Source organism: Ursus americanus, chromosome 8, assembly GCF_024610735.1.
Source record: "Ursus americanus isolate L20-20 chromosome 8, mUrsAme1.1.p, whole genome shotgun sequence".
Taxonomy (NCBI): Eukaryota; Metazoa; Chordata; class Mammalia; order Carnivora; family Ursidae; genus Ursus; species Ursus americanus.
The window spans coordinates 26,656,275-26,679,726 of NC_142134.1; the positions used below are offsets into that span (position 1 = coordinate 26,656,275).

Here is a 23,452-nt window from a genome sequence, read left to right on the forward strand (position 1 = left end):
GCTAGCCCTGGCTATCTTTTCAAGGGCATTTCCTACCCATCTTCCCGTAAGTCATTCAGGTTTAGAATCAACCATGTCTGTGAAGGAACTGGCAATGTGCATGTTTGTTCTTGGGCTTAATCTGTCATTCCAGAGGCTATTTGGGTTTTCCATAATGAAGTGACAAATGTTAAGGTAGGCACAACAAGCCAATATAATAATTGCCAAGAGACAGGATCCAGTCGATGGAAGTTAGTCATACGTACACCTAACTCTCCCAAGAAGCTGTTTTTACAGACATGTCAGCAATTAGGGCAGGAATTACTCTGCTGAGGACATTCCACCAAATAACAGCCACTAAAGACTCACCGGCAGCGACTATGATAACATCTGCCAGCTGAGTATGGATCTTCAGTTGTTCTTTGGGAGTGTATCTGTGAGCTATTGTCACCGTTGCATCACCTGGAATGGAAAAGAACTTCCATTAATGCTTACTGAGCTTCTTCAAAATGTATGAACACTCCAATTCTAGAGGAGATTCAATTACATCCTAAGAGTGGGGAAATTGCTTTGAAATTAAGAACAAAAGCTAGATAAGAAAACCTAGATGACCCAGAATATTGTACCTTCAGTTAACCAGTAGAAAATCAACTAAGACCAAATGAAAGTATGGGCTGACCATCATAGGAGAGCTATAAGTGAGGTTCTAGAAACGCAGCATTTGAAAGTTCTGTATGGACAGATTAATGTGTAAATGCAGAGGATACTTATTCGCCTGATAAGAAGGTATATAAATACTGAAAACAGCAAGATAAGTTCACTCAAAATGGGGCAATGTATTGTGGGAGCACAGCTGCTTCCTCTTTTGAGGGTGTCTAGGAAGGGTTCCTAAAGGAGGCAGTATACTTTTTTAGGTCTCAAAGTATAAGCAAGGGTATACTAGTCAGGGAAAGAAAGAAAGGGCATTCCGAGCCAACAGAATAACAGGAAAAAGTGGACTAATTTTGAAGTTATATGTTTAGGAAATGACAAAGACGTCTAAGATATAATAGGAAGTATTCATACGGGCTTTAAGGAACTGATGTATGAATAAGAGAGGTTAGCAGCCTGAGGGGTTTGCCATGCTTCAAGTGTGAGCCAAGGAAGAGGAGTGAAAGAGGCAAGGAGGAGGGGAGTCGGGGAAGGACTTCCGGTGAGGACATAGCCGTGTGAGACAGGGCCTTCTCTCTTCTCCTAGATAACATACAAATGCTACACATTTAATGAGAAGAACAAAAACCCCATGATCTCCATTTCTAGCAAAACTACAAGATGTATTTCCCACAGACTCCAAAAAATATGTGAGAGTTGCCCAGGACCAGCAGAGTTAGCAATATACCACAGAGGAAGAAAGGCAGCAAAGAAATGCAGAGAATAAGATGGCCACGGAGCAGCCATTTCAACAGGAAGCAGTCTGAGTCTGTGTCAGTGGTGAAGGAGGGACCTAAGGACTGCCCGGCACCTCCCCCCCAACCCTCAGCAGAAGGACCCTGCAAATAACAGATCCAAGAAATCCAACTCATTCAATGATAAGTAATTAAAAAAAAAAAAAGGATTTGACACAGGATTAATAAAAGGATGCCATCTAAAAACCAGCCCAGGAGAATTCTGGGTGTGATGGAGCTGTTCCGATTCTCGTGGTAGTAACATGACTATATGCATTTGTCTAAATTCATGGAACTATACACACAAAAGAATGAATTTTACTATATTTTTAAGTAAATAAAAGAATACATTTTTAAAATGGCCCACCCACGAAAAAAACAAAAGGAAAACAAATTTTTAAGAATTTACCAACATACAATACACTCAACAACAACAAAAAGTGTTGCAATGGAAAAGTTGAATGCTGTGACTAAAAATTATCCCAAAAATTTAAAAATTAAGAATGTAAAGTCACAAAACCTGAGGAAAAAAGACTTGAATCCATACAAATTGACCCATAATGGTCAACACTGAGAAAAATTTCAGTAATATAGCTGGATTGTAGAGATTAAGAAAAGAATGGTTAGAGCAAAAAATTCAGATTTGTACATTCAACTCCAGAAAACAGCAGAGCAACATTTACAAGAGATTCATGTAAAGAAAACTGGGAGGCAAGGACTTTACATCCAGTCAAACCATCCTCCAAGATTAAAGGTCACAATTTTGAAATTGTAAGAACTCAGGGAATATTGTTCCCATGTGCTTTTCCTGAGGAACTTGCTAAATGATTAACTTTAATGAATTAAATATCACATACCTGAGGAAACTAGCAAAAGGACTATTGGAGAGTTTGGGATATATTTAATCATAAAACTAAGACTTAAAAAAATATGAGGATTGGAGTGACAGACAAAATGTAAATGCTATTTGCTCTGATTATGGAGAAATGGTACAACTAACAAAATTAGAATGGGAAGGGTGAAGATGAGAAAGTTTGCTGATCACCTATTTTCCAATGACTAGAATCAACAGAAAACATTTAAAGCTGATCAATCAAATAATAGAAGTATAAGAATATTTAGAAGTATAAGGTAAAACTTAAAAGATCATTTTTATTGGCAAATATCAAGTAGTTGGAGACAAAAGAAATAGAATCAGGGAAGAGAAAGAAAGCATTTTTATCATTTTTTTTAGAGTATCAATAGATACTCTACGAAGAAAAGAGAACTAAGAGTACTGTGTAAAGTTAAAACTATTAGGGTAACAACAAACCTTCCTAAGTATCAGAAGAACCATACACAAAAAAGAAAAAAATGTAAAAAATGAATAAAAGCCATGAAAACAACAAACAGAACAGAAAATAATATGACGGTTCAGATCATATATATTTATCATCATAATAAATTTTCCTAAGTTACCTGTTTAAAAGAATAATATTTCCAAATTTGCTCACAAAGCAAAAACAAAATCTAATTCTTTACTTTACATAAGGCACATCTAAAAGCTGTTTAGAAATGTTAAAAATAAAAAATGGGCAAATGTGCAGTAGGAAAATGACAAAAAAAGATAAGATGTTCTTACTGTCAAATAAAGAGAAATTTAGCATTAAATAGGACAAAGAAGTACATATTATAATGCAAAGACATGATTCAAATGAGCACACAACAATGAGAAATATATAATACATAAAAGAGAAATATAATTCATACAGCAGAAATTACAGGGGCTACAAATTGAAAAAGAAACACATTGTGTTTGCTGAATTTAATTCACCTTTCTCAATGCATAACAGATCAAAGATATAGAAAATGTACATAACATAATTAATGTTATATGCCTGATTATATCACGTTTTGAAAGTAGAACATATATTTTCTTTGCATGTGACCAAAGAATATTTTTAAGTGGTATGATTTTAGCTACAAAGAAAATTTTAATTAATACCAAAAAAATAGACAGCTACATAAACTTCAGATATTTTCTTTGATCACAAATCGATAAAGTTACAATTATTGAAAAACATCAGAAATTACAAGGTTCTTCCACTGGAATCTTTTTAAAACCCTATTTTGAATAATTCTTGGGTGCCTGGGTGGCTTAGCCGGTTAAGCATCTGCCTGCAGCTCAAGTCATGATCCCAGGATCCTAGGATCGAACCCCACGTTGGGCTTCCTGCTCAGCAGGGAGGCTGCTGCTTCTCTCTCTCTCCCTCTGCCTCTCTCTCTCTCAAATAAATACATAAAATCTTGAAAAGAAAAAAGTAATTCCTGGGTCAAAAAGAAAACAGAAAATAACAGTGCAGAATTTCCAGAAACATTTATAATAAAATTACTAAATATTAGATCTAGAAAATAAAGATACAGCACAGAGGAAAACTCTGCTGCTCCCCCTGCTTGTGCGCTCTCTCTCTCTCTCTGTCAAATAAATACACACATACATACATACATAAATACATAAATAAAATAAATAAAATCTTTAAAAATAAAATAAAATAAGAAAAAGAAAATCTCTAGAACAACACCAAAAGTCATAGGCAAGACTGAAGAGCTAGAAACATAAACCATGTTCTTGGATGAAAGACTCCATATCACAAAGATTAACAATTCTATGTTCATTACAAATTTAATACAATTTCAATAAAAACTGGTAGTTGAACGTTTTTTGGGAAGACTATAATTTCATCCTAAAGTTAACAGAACAAATAAAAGACAATGACAAGAACAGCTTTGCAAAGGAAGAGCAGTAAGAGGCAACCCACCCAGTAGTACTTGACAGCAGTCTTATTTCAGTTAATGGCACCACCTTCCACCCAGCTATACAGAGCAGAAGTCTATGGTCTCCCTTTGCTTCCTCTTCCTTTCACTTGCTATACTCCGTCAATAAATGTAGAGTATATTTTAGAACCACCCCAAGGCAAAACTACGAAACATCCTCCCATCTGTACCTGAGTACAGTCCCCCCATATGCCGGAAGGTCCCCTTAGACATTGGTGACCCATGCAGTGTGTTCTCTTGCATGAGAGCCTGTCAACGCCCACAAAATTCAAGACCAAACAAAACCTCCCACTTCATCAATACTGATGATTTCAGCATGGAACTGAGAGATACATAATCCTCCGCAGAGCTGTATATACATACAACAACCTATAAAGTTTTGAGCAGAAGAAAAAAATATTAAGATGAATTTCAATAAGCATAGAAAGCTCTTCAGGCAACTCCACCCTGCCTGCAATATCGAGTTAACTTGTTATTACTCCTGAGTGAGTCTGACTAGTAAAACCCATGGGAAGTATCAAAGTCATATTTAGACATTGATTGATGAGTTTCTGATTATAACGATATCAACCCATGGAGAGGCTTTCAGCCTACTATCCAGGCGACCAGAAGATGAGAGCAAAAGTGAGGTACATCGAGGGAGTTAAAGGCAAATGTGTTAAAATCACGCCTCGGTCTCTTCTGCCTTTGCCCCTTGGCTGATGAGCACCCGTTTCTGCTGCGGCCAGCTAGTTACCCTGCAAACTATCTGCTTAGTTAACCTGGGAAGATTCCTGTCATTCCTGTTTTCAGGTCTAGTGCCCTCTTACTCTTCTCCAGCGAGTCCTCTGGCTTGCTGCACCTGATCCTTCCTAACTCCTCAATTCTTCCCTGGGGTAACCACTACTAACAAGTCACAGCAGCTACTCGGCAGAATGATGCATATCTCTGACCCTCAGATGACTTTTTCCCACACTCGGTTTTATCCTCTTATTGTGCATATGATATCAGCCTGGGCGAGGGCCTAATTTTTCTAACTATCACACAGACCCAGATAAAAACTTTTATAAGCAGAGTCTTAGGCAACTTCGTGGTGCCCAGCGCTTTACATCATGTTTGTAAGATAGAGCAAGAATAAAAAACTTAGAACCTATCTCCTGGAATCTGAGAGTTCTGTTAGAACTTAATAATTAACTGCTGGGCAAGATATGCTTCTTGCTATATAAAAGTCCACAGTTAATCAAGAACTGTCTACTGGGAGCTGTCTGAGCAGTTTTCTAGGCTATTATTACACTGTAATTTATGCAAAATTGCAGATTGTAGCAAAGAGTTTTGGCAACTAACACCGAGTGCCAATTTGAGGAAAAAAATATTTGCTACTTAAAAAGACGCTAGAACAAACAGCACAATATGCTTCATTTTAGAGTAGCATTTTTTTTGGTTTAAATGACTTAGAATGAGGAGTTTATTTCTGTTGGACGTTTCTAGGTCATTCCCTGGCTTCATTTATTCAATAATCAAGAAATAATCCCAGACCCATGCTAAGCAATGGACACACACAATTCCACACTCCCACATGAGTAACAGATATGTAAATCAGTATGAGAATACAGTCTGGAAGGTTCCACGTTAAAAAGGGCTATAAGTTACAGTGTTGGCACAGAGTGCCACTATCTCCTCTAGCTGAGAACAGCGCAGGGGCAGTTAAAGGTCTTACAAAAGACAGATTCTTCATGTGAGTAGAATGTATTTTGCTTCTGCTTTAATCCCCCATGCTTTCACCATCCCTGCCCATTGAAAAATTATTTTCCGTAAAAACGTGAGAAGGGCATGTTATTTAGCCCAGACAGTTGGAAACTTCTTCCTCACAAGAGCCGAAGTCTACCTTTTTGCAACTTTTACCATGATTCTAGATCTGTCCTCAACAGCAACGCAGAACAAGGCCCAACTTCCTTTTCCATGAGGCAAATCTTCAAATACCAGCTTGAACCTCCCTTGGAGGATAAAGCAAAATTGCAAATCCAATAGGAGCTAAAATCTCACGTGTAGGCTTTTGCTTTGTCACTTTCTCTGGATAAGAGAAAACGGAGTCATTCTCTACACATGAACTCATACCATGGTCTGATTAAAAGGAGGGGCGCCTGGGTGGCTCGGTCAGTTGAGCCTCCAACTCTTGTTTTCAGCTCAGGTCATGATCTCAGGGTTGTGAGACTGAGTCCCGAGTCTTAAGATTCCCACTCTCCCTCTTCCTCTGTCCCTCCTCACTCCCTCTCCCTCTCAAAAAGTAAAAATAAAAAAAAATAAAGGCAAAACACTGAAAATTGCAGGCAGGAAAACTCAGTATTCATCACCAGAACAGCATCCGAAGGAGAAAAGCAGCCTGAATTCTGGTTTTGGACAAATGCCTTCAGAGGTCTAAAGATTTTGGAGTGGAATATGTGCTTCTTACTCTCTTTGTACGCTGTGATTGCATTTTGTAGCATAAAACAAACGAAAACCTCTCTACAGAGAAATTCTCTGTAGCAGCTAACTGGACAGAGCCTAAGCATGCGTGATTAAGACGACCCGTATGTAAGAACTCTCTACACGTCTAACATTGTTCTAGCACCTTACACATATTATCAGACGTTTTCCTATCACACAATCTTCACAAGACACTGTGAGAGCATTTTTTCTAAGGTAGAAACTAATGTTATTTGTATTTTTACAAATGAGGAACCTGAGGAGACGCAAGAAGAACTTCAAAAAAGAGCATTACAGTAAGAAGGAAAACGAAGTCAAAGACCCTGACGCACGAGCATGTATGACATGTGTTCTAGGGAAGCAAAGGGCAGCTGTGGCTGGAAGGCAGTGATGGAGGCTGAAAATGGTAAGAAGTGGGTAAAAAGATACAGCCCAGGCCAGCTCCTGTAAGGTTTTACATACCACGTGAAGGAATCTGGGTTTTATTCTGATGTAATGTTGTTCTGAGTGTTATGGGAAGCCATGGGTGATTGAGACCCACCGTGGGGAACATATGGGAGAGGGGACAAGGGTGGATGCAGAGAAACTAGTTTGTAAATTTCACAGTACTCCAAGTGAAAGACAATGGCTGTCTCGACCAGGATCTTTTTGGTGGAGGTGATCATGGGTATATTTTAAACAGGATGCTAATGGGTAAGACATGAAGTGTGAGAAAGAGAGGTCAAGGGTGGCCTAAGCAACTGAGCAAGGGTGAAGTGACAGTGCTACTTCCTAGGACAAGACAGACTATGGGGAATAAAACTAAGATTGAAGGTTTGAGTAAGGTAAGTTTGAGGTGGCTATTGGCTGTCCAAATGGACATGTCAAGTGGACAGTGGTCACATGGGTCTTGACACATAGGAAATGCTGGGGGTATTTAAGGCTATGGGACTAGAAAAGATGACCTAGGAATGGCTCTGGAATAAGAAGTGAAACCCTGGGCTTATTCCAATGTTTTGAGCAGTTGTCCTCAACCTTGACCACATTAGAATCTTCTATGGAGTGTTCTAAAAAATACTGATACTCAGGTCCAACCTGAAAGATTCTGATTCAATTGTTCCACGTTGGGGTCAGGCAGCCATATTTTTAAAAGCCCCTCAATGATTTCAGTGGGCAACTAGGTTGAGAACCACTGGTTTAGAAGCTGGGAAGAAGAGAATGACCCAGAAACAGAGAACGAGAAGAAACATCTAGTGAAATAAAAGAAATACATGCCAGTGGTAGCTTTAATTTGTAACAGAAATAGCCCTATAAGATGTGGCCATTTCATTATATTAAAAAGCATGTTATGAATATTACTCAGTTCATTACATAGTTTCCTCCTTATAAGAACCCTCAGGAGAGATCATTTTTCAGTCTTAACACCAAAAAATATTTTATTTATCCTGAGCATGTATTTATTTTTTAATCCTAAAGACACCTTATTGGGTAACCGATCATTTTTTTCCTACTCAAGAGCTCTTAAGATGAAATTAGTGACCCAATCATAAAGTATAGCTTGGACTCAAATTCACCAGACATATATTTAGCCCTCGTATATGAGAAGCAATCTGCTTGGCAGTGGTAATATATCCAGGAAGATTTAATGATATACCTATTTGTAATAGCCTTATTCTTGGCTCTGTTTTAGTTCTAGGCCTTGCTTCTCCCTTTTAACTATTTCACATTGGCATTGCATTTCATATACTGCTGTGGCCCACCTTACTTTTTAGAATAAGTATACTTATGTAATAGCTAACATGTACTCAACACTCACCACGTGTGACTACTAAATCCTTTCCAGGTATCACTTAATTCCCCCAACAACCGTGCATACCCTGATCTCACAGGGACATGCAGGAACAGAATGTGTGTTCAGGCAACAGGACCAAAGAGTCTACACTCATTAACACTAGGTTCTCCTGCTCCAGGAGTCAATCTTCGCCATTCAAGACTATAGCTATGGTGTGGACAATATGGCAGTCATAAATAAGATATTGGCTTTGAAACCTTATATTTCTAGGACTATTTTCCTATAAATAGGAATGAAATGTTTTGAGTCATTGACATGAATCAATTCCCCAGGTGACCAAATTCCCCATAGTACCAAATTGCCAAGTCAGGATTGATAGAATTTCTGATTGTGAAACAGATTTTAAGCTATAAAAAGCTAACTAAAGCAATCAGACCTTTCCAAATCTTAGCCAAAATGAACGAGCCAGCTTAGCCACGGGACAAGGGGTGCTGACATAAGCCAAAGTATTGTTTCTTCCTTTCTAGTTGCTTTGGCTAGAATGGGTGTGTGTGTGTGTTGGTGGGGGAGGGGTCTGTTTGTTACAACTTTATATAATTTTTGCATTTATTTTCTACTCTCCAAGATTAACAGATGAAAATAAACTCAAGGACCTTCCTACAATGTCTGATTCTGCAAACATGCTTAAAAGATCCTACAAGACTGGGGCGCCTGGGTGGCACAGCGGTTAAGCGTCTGCCTTCGGCTCAGGGCGTGATCCCGGCGTTACAGGATCGAGCCCCATGTCAGGCTCCTCCACTATGAGCCTGCTTCTTCCTCTCCCACTCCCCCTGCTTGTGTTCCCTCTCGCTGGCTGTCTCTATCTCTGTCAAATAAATAAATAAAATCTTAAAAAAAAAAAAAAGATCATACACGAATACTAAATAAGTATACCCAAGGTTTCTGCCCGCATTTGAGAGTGAAATATGCAGACATCTCGAAGAACACTGTGCTGCTTACTGCCCTTCTATTCATTCTCTCTGTGGAAAAAAAGCTAGATAGACCTCTGGGGGTATGCTAGTACAAACATAGCATATATCCAGATGCAAATAATACAAATACAAATATATGTATTTTGTTAGGGAAAAAACCAAAGAACCAAAACCAACTTCCGGAGTAAAATACTAAATATGACCCTCTCAGAGATTCACAGTGCTTACCATGTTAAAGGCTATACTATATTACTATATTAAAGTCTCCGAAAAATATTACAGGCAAATTATAGTTCGATTTTACTTAATCCAGATTTCCCAAACTTATTTGAACAACTCCTCTCCCTTTAAAAAAAAAAAAAATCAAACCCATTTAAGATTTTGTGGCACATCAGTGTTGCTAAGAATACAGCTTATGAATAGTTGTATTAAATCTTTCATGATACTCTTGGTCTACAAGTAAATTTACCCACTCATTTGTTGAACAAAGACTTTGGACAGCAATTGTGTGAGGTGCTGGAGATAAAACGGGAAGATAAACAGATGTGGTCTTTGCTTTTGTGGGGTTAATAGTCCAGTGAGTCTGATAAACATTAATCAAATAATGACACTAAGAAATGCTAATCACAAGCTGATAAATGATGTGAAGGAAAAGTTCTTCAGTGTGTCCATGGTAGTATGTGTGAGAGGGTGGGACAGGCTATCAGAGAAGCCTGCTCGAGAAGTTACAGCTGAGCTGACATATAACACACGAGTAAGAGGGAACACTCCTATCTGCGAGGCTGAAGGATGACGGGTGGGGGGCTAAAACACAACAATGAGGGAGGGGGCAAAGAGAAGCAGTGCTGGGAAGTCCTGAAAGTCTGCAGAAATACTCACAATGGGAAACAGAAAAAGACCTCAGAATAAGAAGAGCAACAAATTATAAGAAGAAAAAAAAATAGCACTTCAGAGATACTTACTGATCAAACAGACAAGAGCCCACACTATTTAAGTACATTTGGTACGTTTATATAATAACACTCTTGGCACTGACTTTACTTTTTTATAGATTTATTTATTTATTTTGCAGAGTGAGTGCATGGGAGGAGGGGTAAAGAGAGAGGAGAGAGAGGATCTTCATGCAGACTCCTCGCTGAGCACGGAGCCTGAAGGGGCTCAGTCTCATGACCCTGAGATCATGACCTGAGCCAAAACCAAGAGTTGGACGCTCAACCGACTGAGCCATCCAGGCACTCCTGACTTTATTTTTTTTAAATCACTAAATCATCATTTACATTTATGGTACGAACTATGTATTTTGTAGAGAGTGAAATCTTTTCTTCCAGATTTTAGGAATTTTTAATAATTTCAGACAAGATCTGAATGTTGCGTTCAGGGTGGTATAGCTGTAGACAGAATTTTTCATAATTTCAAGTAGAAGACAGTTTTGTTTTTGCCTATTAGGTAGGATTTTTTGGTCTGAAGTGAAGAATAGTAACAGAAGGTAGACAATAGGAGGGTATAACATTCATATATAACTGTTATTAGAAACTATTCCTTCCTATAGCTAAACTCTATCATAGAAAGCTCTACCTCTCTTTTGCAGCACTTTGCACGATTACGGTGATTAATCATTCATACCTCACTGTTTAATGGCTGTCTTTCCTACTCGACTGTAAGCTCAGGAGGACAGAGCAATAGCTGATTTATTCACCATCGTATTCCCCACACTTAGTGACAAAGAAATCAGCCCCTCTGTAAGAAGACAGCAATATCTATCAGCAGCTTGAGGGGGAAAAAAGTTAGTCTAAAGAAAAGGATAAATCCTAAGCATTTTACTGGAAGAACACTGTGACCTCTTTCAATTAATGCTCCCAGGAGTACCCTCCCTCTGTTCCCAGTGTCCTGAGATCTCCTCTCTCCTTCCTCTGACAGTCATGAGCCACTCTTCTCCCCTGTGATCTGATTATTGGGGGGAGGGGAGTCTTAAATTATACTTTTATATAAATGCCTGTAATTTTAAAATATGAAGGAATTAGAGTGTGATAAGCACCTAGCTACTTCTCTCTCTCTCTTCCCCTTCTTAATAGACACAGATTTTTTTCCATAAATGACAATGTTTTATTTTAAATTCCTAGCCTGTAGTCTCATATTCTACAATACTAGCACAGTACTTGGCACATAGGAGACACTAAATGAACTTTTATTGATGGACTGGCTGGTTGCATTACTACGTGCCAAGTCCTGTGATAATTTCGGAGATACAAAAAGCCAGACACATATTTGTCATTGAGAAGTTCACGTTCACTATGTGTGTGTAGGAAAGAACAGGTAGATGACCAATATGTGAGAGGATTAGTATTGCAATCTCAACATACACAACATGTGTAAAGTCAGAAGACTTGGGCTGCATCTGGAAAGATGGGTGGGAGGTGGGGGGAAGAGCAGGTGAGAGGTGGGAAGCCGAGGCAACAGGGTGTACGAGGGCAAGGAGGCGTGGAAGAGATGGCATGTTTGAAGACCAGTACGGGAGTCCACGGAGCTTCGGCATCAGGTCCCAGGAAGAAAGCGACAGGAGGAATGCCTTGAAAGGCAGTGTGGAGCAGCCCACAATAACCTTACGAGTTACCTCCAACACGCAGGCTCACAGACACTAGAAAAGGGATGCTTTGTGCTGGTAATAAAACAAATGCCTCGTACGCTGAGGTCATGGGAAAAGAAAGAAAACGAAAAGGAAGGAGAAAGATTTGGACATCACATTGAATTTTAAATAGCGTTTAATGTCAGTTGCAAGAGTGTAATAGTCCCAGCTGTCTGAAGTAAGAATACATGCTATTTTCCAAGTACAGCGCTTTCCAGATAAGAGCTGGCTGAATTTAGGAGATATTAAAAATTAAGCAGTATTCAGGGTGCCCAGGTGGCTCAGTCAGTTAAGTGTCTGACTACAGCTCAGGTCATGATCCTGGGGTCCTGGGATCAAGCCCTGCGTCAGGCACCCTGCTCAGTGGGGAGTCTACTTCTCCCTCTCCCTCTGCCCCTCCCTCCCACTCATGCTCTCTCTCAAAAAACTAAAATCTTAAAAAAAAAAATTAAGCAGTACTCTTATTATTCAGCTTAGAAAAAGAGACTAGAACAATCATTTTATTTCCTATTGCTTCCACTATGCAAACTCAGTGCTGGAAGTCAGTAAAGTCTAACTGACACAGAGGCATCCCAAGACACATCTCAATCTCTTACCATGGGTCCTTCTAACTTAGGGGTAGTGGGATGGGAGGAACAGAGACGAAATGCCTGCCATCCTCCCCACCCCAGTTTGACAATGGTTCATTCCATGGAGGTAGCAAACGTCCCACTCCACTCTGCTGCCAGCAAGACTAAGTCTCGGTCCTGTGGCGTGAGCCTCTGCATGACTCCTGTGTTCCTAGGCGTTCCTATTTGGCTCCTCTCTTTGAAACCCGAGAGTGCCTGGCCCAACCCGGCACAGGGCTGAGCTTAATCCCACATACCACTCAGATCACGTTGCACTGCCTGGAACATCCACTCCTGTGTCACCTCCTGACAGCACCTCCCGTAGGTGAGAGAGAATGCTCCCAGTCTGGCGAAGGATGTTCGTTTTCACACGTGGAGCCAATTTTCGCAAAGGAGGCATTCTCTTGGCAAAATGTCTTACGGTTTTCCATTTACATAGGATGCCCTTTGAATAAAAATTACCTGATATACAGAAAGGTGCAGCAGAAGGGCAGCCTGAATTCAAAAGCCAAACGCCAATGCAGAAGCAGTGTTTGGAGAAAACAGTGTCCAAAGATGAACTCAGCAGATGCAGACTGTCATCTTCCAAAAACAGAGAACTAAGTCTTTTCTACCACTGTTTCCCACAGCATTTCACAGAGAATTAAGTACTGAATGCATATTGTCCGAGTGAAATCAAGAAGATCCCTGAGCCCGTAGAACTCTAAGCACAATCCGCTTGTTGCTGTCCTATTCAAAATGCTATTTGAAAAAGTACTTGCATCAGGGCGCCTGGCGGCTCAGGTGGTTGAGCGTCCAACTCTTGATTTCGGCTCAGATCATGATCTCAGGCACGTGAGATCAAGCCCCACGTCGGGCTCTGTATTCATTTGGGAGTCTGCTTGGGATTCTCTCTCTCCTTCTCCCTCTGCCCCTCCCCCCGCCCCCCCGCACTAATGACCCCCCCGCACTAATGCACACATGCACACACTCTCTCTCTCTCTCTCTCAAATAAATAAATAAATCTTTAAAAAAGAAAAAGCCCCTGCATCAGTGCAGGAACTGCAATGATACCACAACCTTCCAGCTATAGGAGAAGCATGTAACTCCATCTCTTGGCCATTTGGGGGGAATCTGTTTAGATGCGATGTCCTATGTAAGAATATAAAATATGCAGAAAGACACTCTAAAAAAACCTGAAATAAAATCAGGTTCTGTATTCTTTTGGTGACAATTAGTAATCTTAACACCTGGTCATTATGGCACTTTGTTATCTTGAAGGAATTTCTGTTTTAGAGAAACTGAAGAACTTCTCTCTTGCTTCCTCACGGTAAAGCTAAAAATAAACACATTGGGCTGAGACCAATGGTATTCGGTTTCCATTCTGAAAACGGTGAAACTGGGTAGGTTACGACATACAAAGAAGTTAAAAGAATACACAGTATCCTCTAGGTGGTCACAATGGCACTCAAACATCCTTATAAGTAGTGGAGCTCAAGAGAAGAGATCCTGGATTGACAGTATCTTTACATCCCCTCAGTTAACCACAGGCTTCCCGAAGCAAATGCAATGTTTGCTTAGAGATGCCAAATTTTATTTTGTGCCATTGAATATTTATAATTTAAAACACCCATACTTGTATATCATGTGCCTTTGTATCCACGCCCCCCTCCCCCGCCTTTACCACCAAGATCTAAGCTCTTGAAAGACAGGAACTATCTCACACCTACTCTCTGTAAACTACAGAGTGGCTCAAATGCCATGTCCTCAACAAAGCCCATGATGACATGTCCTCAGCAGAAGGTAATCTCCCTGCAGCACCCGTTGAGCATCAGTACTACCCTTTGCCTCAAGATTCTAGCACATTCTCAGTCCTTTAAATATTTCAAGCCCTTGAGGAATTAAAAAAAGGTCTTTCTCACCAAACAGCTGGGATTTATGTCCTAAATAATCAGGACTAAAACCTAGCCAAGAGTAGACACATACTAATCAAGCTAAATTACAGTATGGCCATTTTTCTTCTAGTACAATTATCTTTGGCTTTAAGACACAAATGAATCATTAGGGTTCTGAATCTCTTCTGGCGAAGAAATACAGTGTGAGCTGAATGCTCAACACTGTGAGTGTCATCAGAACAGTTCTATAGATATGAATTTGCCGAGTTAATCCCCCTTCATTATCTTCATTAGCTAACATTGCCCATGTAGTCACTGCACATAATTACTGCTCTAACAGACAGGGACGTTTGAAATATTAACTTTCCCACAGACTCCAAATCTTCAGTAAGCAGCTCTCAACAATTCATTATATTAATCATATATGTCACCACATTCTCATTAAATATGCATGAGATTAAACACCACTCATGTTGCAAACTGCCCGACATCATTTTTAATATAATTTATTACCTTTTGGATCCTGTAATTATAACGGCACCTAGGTGCTGCTATAATAAACGCAAATTTAACTACCTGGCCTATAAGTAACCGGTATTCTAACTAATTCCACTTTTATTCCATTTTTAACATGAATTTGTGAGAATATTTTGTGATACGAAGTATAAAATATTTATAAAGTTGATATGTAATGTCTAACTTAAAATTGCATAAAGAAGGGACAAATTGATTTTCTTAGACTTAAGGTATTTTAGACAATGGAAACTTATCAAGAAATTAGCATATGATACATTGTATATATCTCTAAGAAAAAGTACAATGGAAAGTATGATTTGGAATATTATAATGTCATATTTCTAAATCAAATACTTTAGAGACTTCATAAATTCTATGTTTATGCAAATTATTGCAACAAAGATTAGATTTAATCCAAAAAAAGCAAACATAAAACCCACCAGAAAAAGACAATAAAATTTCAAATGAAGGTGAAGAATACATCATCAGCCTTGGATCATGTTATTCTACACCTTACGGTTAATATAGCCCCAGATTATTAAGTTAACCATATAATGGAAATAATAATAATAGCCACAGCTTACACTTACCAAGTGCTTACTTAACTTATTATGTCGGGCACTAGAATTAGAGTTTTACATTCATATCTCATCTAATTTCCACAATAACCCAGTGAAGGAGATATTAATATTATTTGTACTCTATGGATATGGGAAGTGGAGACTTGCATGGCATAAATGTCTCGACCAAGGACACAGGGCGTGGCAGGAGGGGGTCTGACCCCAAGTCTATCCTCCTAAACACAGTCAGCACCCAGCTGCCAGCTCTGGTTTCACCATTTCCTTGTGTGACCTTGGGTAAGTCACCTGAACCCTCTAAAGCTCATTGTTTTTAGCTGCAAAATGCAAATAATATTTATATGCCAGAAGGACTGAGAACGAAATAAGATGGTTTATGAGAAAGTACCATGCAAGTCGCGGAGCAACGTAATGCTGCTTGTTATGTTATCGATGAGACAAGAAAGTAAAATGTTGAAAGTGAAGAAAAAAACTGCGTGCTGACACCAAGTCAAAATTTTCCAACAAAAACGGGATACCTAGGTAAACGTTTCTGGTTGTTTTAACTTGCTTAACACAGAAACTACTGCATAAAGGCAAATATGAATCAATATATTATATCCTAGGAGACAGACAGATAAGCACTGGTAGATTAAGTTAGAAGTGAATAGTAACACTAGAACTGTACAACTAGCTGGCCGCAAAACGAAGGCTTTTTAAAGTTACCTGGAGTCATCATCAGGCCCTAATTTACCATGATCCACACATGCATTTTGATTAATGGCAATATTTAAATCCTTAGGCCCGGGAAGGAAAAGCAATATTCAAAAGTCTCATTCATCATTTTAGATAAGTGATATGTCATCACTGGGCTTCTTTTTCCATAGGGCCTTGTGGCTTAAGAAATTATTCCATGTGCCTTATGTCAACAAAGATCCTAAAAGAAATACTCAAAAATTTAAGATCAAGACACTGGAATTCACCAACGTTAATAATGATAAGACACCTATATATCTATACATCGGTGTAAGTGTGTGTGGGTGTGTGGGTATGTGTGCGCGCGTGTGTGTGTGAGCATGCAGAAGTCTATCAACATGTGACTATTATGTATTTAGTGGCTTTCCACTTTTCTTAATGTTTATATTGTCAATTATTTAAAGGAAGTGTATATGGCCAAAATAATAATAGTCATAGGGACAAAGGGGCCATATATTTTCAGCAATTCTTTTATTTACTTTCAAGGTGCTCATGTCATTAGATGAAGAAGGGAAGCCTTTATTTGCATAAACCCACGAATATACCAAGTCACATTTCCAAAACTCCTTACTTGATGATTTTAAGAATGAAGAAAATCACAAGAGCATATGGAATCTCCAAGGTCTGACCTACCTCCCGGCCGTTCGTGCTCTCCATCAGTGTGTAAAAGCATGGCAATGGGCATCCCTACATTCTTGGATCTTCCAGCTACGACCACATTCTTCCCAAATGTTTCAATTCCTTAAAACACAGAGTTTGATTTAAATGAAGAATCAACAACAAGAAGCAGATTAAACATTTGAACAGCCAACTAAAACATTCTTTAAAAACTTCTAATTAAATTTGAGTTATTGTGTGGCTTGTCTATAATGTGCCCACATTCATTATTTATAAATATTCTTTTTACGCTTCTTGGCTTTGTCACTTCCTCTATAATTGTCCTCATTAAAAAAAACTACATTTTCAAGTTGCCATTAAATTACTTTTAAACATGGAGATTCACATGAAGAGTCAGATATGCAAAGACTTAAAATATATTAACTACTAATTATAAAGTAAGCAGAGTACAACAATGTCGAGCTTAGCTGGCAATCAAACTTTCAGCAAATTTAGAACAAAATGAAGTGGGAAAAAGTGTATTTTTTACAAAACTCATGCCATTTACCTCATAGGAAAGAGGTGCTGAACTTTAGGGACTCAGAAAGGTATGAAAAATAAAACTTGCAGCTATAACACACTCTACTTTGGGCACAGGTGCTTCATAAGTAAAATGAAGAAGTTCGAAGTAAGGTTTTACAAGCAGTAATGTCCTAAGAGGATGGTTTGAGGATCTGCTTTCTCTTGAAAATTTTCTCCTTCAGTCAGAAAACAGCAGATTTGAAAGGAGAAGATGCTGTCCGAAATGGAAGGGACAGTAAGGGAGGCAGGACAGTCACAAACATAAAGGCAGCACGGAATTGATTAAGGCAGAGACAAACATCTCTCTATACAACCTCAAGGGTTGGAGAGAGTATTCCTCTATTTAGAGCACAGTTCAAATGTAGATGCCTACCGTAAAAACCTAGGTCATTAGAGACGACTCAAATATGTTCGTCACGTTTTGTTTTTCAAGGTAAGGAAAACTACAGTTCATTTTGGAAAATGCACATTTAGTGTATCATTTAAAAGTTGGGAGACAAACCTACTCTTGGGAAAATGCACTCTTACAAGACGCAACGGCAGTTACCTGTAACCTGGCATGCGCTCCTCATTTTATTGTATTTTGGATCATTCTTTGACTTCTATACTTTACAACTTTCTACAGGCTGAAGTTTTACGGCTTATCATTTTCTCTAGTAGTGAAATGATTCCATCAGGGCACTGCACAAATGTGTAGTGTGGCCCTCAGCACCCACGTCCCGTGGCCCACAAGTTACCAACCTGTTCTCTTGATTATTTCCCAAACAGCACTGGCAGTGGCAGGTATGAGAGAATGCTGATCAAGGCACAGTCTTCCAATATTGATAATATGAAATCCATCTACATCTTTTTCAGGGGCAATTCCATTGCATACGGCTCGCTCGTCCACATGGTCTGAAAAGTAAATAAAAGTGGTCTAATTTTAAAATGGTCATTTATTTGGAGCTCTTTACTTGAAATCTGAAGACCTATGTTATGATTCGTAGGTGTAAAATCATTACTCCACCCTTTTTTCTTTCCACCAAAATAGTAAGCCAAAGTGCACTTGGCTGATGGCTGTGATTAACCGCTGTAAGAGTTGCAAGACCGGAAGTGGCTGGCCTGGTGAGAGGGAGAAATGTGTGAAATAAAACAATGCCAGTGAGATCTGGAAACAGCTAGGTCCTAAGTCTTTCTCTCAGTAAGTTTACCTACTTAGCAGTTTAAATCTATGTTTTTCCCATACAAGACATTTCCACAAATAGGCTTCTATTAAATATTTCCAGCATTGCAGATTAAAAGGGCTTTGTTGGTATTAAAATAATCATAACATCATTAGTGTGCCTTACTTCCTCCCAAATGACATAACAAAAAAGTCACACACACACACACACACACACACACACACACACACACACACCCCTCCTTTCTCTGAAGCACTAGCACATTGATATCCAAAATATCATTTTGGCTTTCTATTTGGAAGGAAAAGAACATAACAAGAGTAATAAACTAATCAAAAGAGGTAGGAGATGCCAATCATCATCTCATTTTTAAAGTAATAAGTAAAAGTAATAAGGCTTAACCTAAACCCAACAATTAGTCCATGTGCCTAATATACTGAAATTAAGGTATTATCTGCTACACAAAAGTTTCCTTGTTCATTACACAATGGATGTCATTTAGATATAATTTTTAAAAACATTTTCAAAGCCCAAGTTCAAACTGTTTTCAAAGAGCTATGCCTTGTACCTTAGATCTTCTTCATTCTAAATGGGATACCACCGCCATATTGCTTTAAATCCCATTTGTCAGCATTAAGCTACTGAAGTCTTTTACAAAATATAAGTAGTAATGTGAATTATGTTCATACAGAAATTGGCTCTTTGGAATGTCTCTCCAATCAACAGTTGTTCACTTTCAATAACTGTATTTACTCAACAATGTTCTAACATAGTTAAGTCACCATCTGTTTTCTCTGAAACCAAAAAATGATTATATAGGTTCTAGTAAAACTTTTTAAAAGTCACATGTTTAATTTACTATTTGAGGACAAAAACAGTGGATCCTTTTTTAATCTGGATGATACCGATGATTCCTTTCTTAGACATTGACCACTCATGCAGAAGCTTCATGCCAGGGATATCTTTACAGTTAATCAAAAGTTTTGTAAATGAAAAGAAAAACAATTGCATTTGAGATCCCCATTATTGAGCTAGGGCTTAAATTAGTCATTTCTAAGCTTAAAATTGGCTAATGTATGCATGGACTAGCCATTGACTGAAAGAACGCAAAGGGTTCTTTGGCAGATTTGGAGAGCCATCCTCTTACTGAGAAGCCTCAGGGTCACTGAGTGTCATAACCCACTGCTCTGTGCTCTTCCATTCACTAACAGTAACAAATAATTTACCTCACACAGCAGCTAAAATTCTTAAGAAGCTATGTAAGCATGTGAGAATGTGGAGGCCAGCACCAGAGACTGGTGATTCTAGACCTGACCTCTTAGGTACTTCTTAAACTGCAGCTCTTCATAACCCGGCCACCATTTCCGAACAATTTTCTTTTAAGCCACTTCAGTAATATTTGTTTAAAAGACCCATGCGTGGACATACAAAGGTGTGACATAGAGAGCACATGAAAACTGAGGTTATTTAGTCTAAAAGGAAAAGAACCTATATGAGTAGATTTAAAAAATTAAGATGATAAGAATCAAGGAAACCAATTCATATATCATATATACACACATACATTTTTACATAACTGTGTTATCTCAGCAGAGAATTAAATCTCACTTGCATCCTTTGACAGGAAAGATACACCTGTTATTATGTAATGTACAGTGAATGGCAATAATGCAAATTAGCACAACTTACATTTACAGACAGCCTTACAAGTGTTCATGTTACTATCACATCCACTTCCTTTTTGATATTCATAGTTACTGGGGACTAAAATGGAAAAGGTATTAACATCTCCATTTTAAAGACAAAGCTCAAAGAGTTTGAGATGCAGCCAATCTCAAACCCTACCTAAGAGGAAGATCCAGAATTAAAATCTACATCTTTTTGCCCTAAAGCCAGTTTTTCCTTCTGTATATAGAAGTCATAAGTATCAATCATCTTAAATAGGATTTAAAAATTAAAATTGAGGGTACCCAGTAGCTCAGTCGGTTGAGTGTCTGACTCTTGATTTCAGCTCAGGTCATGATCGCAGGGCCATGAGATCAAGCCCCATGTTGGGCTCAGTGCTTGAGTCTGCTTGAGATTCTCCCTCTCCCTCTGCCCCTCCCTTCTGCTCACACTCTCTCTTTCTCTCTAATTAATTGGTTAATTAATTATTTTTTTAAAAAAAGTTAAAATCAAAGGGCCCCCCATCCCTTCTAATCGAGACATTTGATAATCCTAACATATCCCAGGGAATGCACTGTTTCTTGTAGGCCTCCAAATACACCATTCCTATGTTAATACATGCCTAAACACATGCAGAAAAGCATTGCATATTTTCTTATATGAGTAAGAGAAATAAATACATTTTGTATTTTTGACTGTCTGCTACTGAAATGCCCCTGAAGTTTCACCCTTGGGGTCATGACCTGAAGAAACAATCACGAGACTCAATAACATCAATTTTTTCACAATGGTTATAAAACATTTTTGACCCACAGAATATGTTGGCAAATAAATAACTAGTTAATATCCTACCCAAATGAATGGGAAAACTGGCATTATTCACTTTGTGTTTCCCCTCTATTTATGATCATGAGACATCATTAAATCATGCCAGAAAAAAAAAAAAAAGCCTTCAAATTATAACCATAACATTGCAATAGAACAGCACGGGGAATGCCTCGAGAGACCACTCTATAGAGCTACTCCCCTGTGTGTATGATTGTATGTATGTGTGTGCATATATGTGTTTAATGTTTAATTGCCTTTGGACAATGAACAGGAGAAAAAAAGAACAAATTATTGGTTTATTTCCCATCCAAGGATTTTTACGTTACTCTTCAAAAGTACCTCCTTTCACTGACTCAATAGCTGTTGGAAAAGTGCAAGTTCATTAGCATAGTAAATAATACTATCATCAGCCGGGTTTTATCTTTCTCCTATGGCCTCCTCTCCAAGCGCTCCCTCCCTTTCCCAACCCCCATCATCACATCCCCTTCCTCTAGTACATCAAGCAGTGTCCCATTCCCTCATTCCCTTAGCATTAACTTTGCATTTCTGTGCTATTGTTCATGAAATGCATGCTGACTCTTCCGTAAGTAATCCTTCTTCCCTGTTCTTTCCCACCCTAGTCATTCCTCAACACATTGGTTGATTGCCACCTGATCCTTCATCACAAATTGAAATGATATTTTCCTCCTCTGCTCTCCCACAGATGTGCTCTAAAAAGTACCTAGCACATGAGCTCAGTTAGTTGGTAACATTGGCTATTTAACTGTCTCTCTCATTTACGAGTGTGAGCCTTTTAGGGCACAGACCTTTTCTTATTAAACTGATTCACCCATAGATTTCTCCATCTCAGTTGATGGCAATTCCATCCTTCTGTGCTGCTTGCCAAAAAAGTCTGGAGCCATTCTGACTCACACCCAACATCCAGTCCATTGGAAAATCTGTTGGATTTCCTTTTATAATACATCTAGGACTTCAATAGTTTCACCATGTCTATTGGTACCGGTCTGGTTTGAGTGGCCATTAGCTTGCCTATGAATTCTTACAACAGTCTCCTAGTTAATTCCCTGCTTCTACATTTGCATCCATATGCAAATACTACTTACAATAGTTTACCAATCATAAAACACTTAAGAGTAAATTTTTAAAGTTTGAGGGTGACCTCTATAATGAGAACTAGAAAACATCGTTGACAGATGACCTAAATAAGTGGAAGGTATGCTGTGTTCATGGGCTGGAAGATTCAATAGTGTTAGGATGTCAATTCTTCCAAATTGATCTACAGGTTCAATGTAATCTCAATCATAATTCTATGAGGTTTTTTTGGTAGAGGCTGACTGATTCTAAAATTTACATGACCCAGCACAGGAGTATCCAAAGCAATCTTGAAAGTGAGTGAAGTTAGAGGACTTCACAATACCTGACCTCAAGACTTGCTACACAGCTAGAGATCCCTAGGACAGTGTGGTACTGGTGTAGGGACAGACAAATGCATCAACGGAACAGAATAAAGAGCCCAGCTTTAGATTCACATTTATACAGTCATCTGATTTTTTACAAAGATGCCAAAGCAATTCAATGGAGAAAGGAAAATCTTTTCAACAGTAAGTATTTCAACAATTTGATAGCCATATTGGGGGGGGGGGAGCTGAACCATAATCCCTACTTTATAGCAAACAAAAAATTTAATTACAAATGGATTAGAAATCTGAACATAAAAGCTAAAACTGAATAGTTTCTGGGCGAAAACTTTAATTTGTGCTAGATACGGGCAAAGTTTTCCTAGAATACAAAACATAAAGCACAAAAGAAAAAAAACCGATCAATTAGACTTCAGAAACATTAAAATCTTACGCCTACCAAAAGACACCATTAAGGGGAAGGGGCGCCTGGGTGGCTCAGGCCATTAAGCATCTGCCTTCAGCTCAGGTCATCATTTCAGGGTTCTGGGATCAAATCCCCAGTAGGACTCCATGCTCATTGGGAAGCCTGCTTCTCCCTCTCCCTCTGCCCCTCCCAACACTTGAGCTCTTTCTGTCCCCCTCTCTCAAATAAATAAATAAAATATTAAAAAAAAAAAGATACCATTAACAAAATGGATACCAAGGTAAAGACTGGGAGAAAATACTTGCAAAACATGTATCTGACAAAGAACTTGTATTCAGATATACAAAGAACTCTCAAAACTAAACCTTAAAAAGATAAATAACTCAGTTTTTAAGAATGAGCTAAATACATAAACAGGCATTTTACAAAGGAAGGTATTCAAATGGGCAATATACATG

The 23,452-nt window shown here is 38.6% G+C and overlaps 1 protein-coding gene across 4 annotated transcripts in view; it reads right to left on the reverse strand.

The window, feature by feature from the left end:
- MTHFD2L (methylenetetrahydrofolate dehydrogenase (NADP+ dependent) 2 like) overlaps nt 1-23,452 on the reverse strand; it is a 124,730-nt gene that overhangs the window by 67,406 nt on the left and 33,872 nt on the right. For 3 of the 4 annotated variants that reach the window (XR_006778112.2, XM_045789579.2, XM_045789568.2), the window contains 3 exons: nt 18,256-18,408; nt 16,969-17,076; nt 349-441 (listed from right to left, as the gene is read on the reverse strand). Coding sequence is in view for 3 of the 4 variants with exons in the window: in XM_045789579.2 (XP_045645535.2) it covers nt 349-441; nt 16,969-17,076; nt 18,256-18,408 (354 nt within the window). In the remaining variant the exon portion in view is untranslated. The remainder of the gene's footprint in view (nt 1-348; nt 442-16,968; nt 17,077-18,255; nt 18,409-23,452) is intronic. The other variant, XM_087864081.1, reaches the window with a different exon arrangement.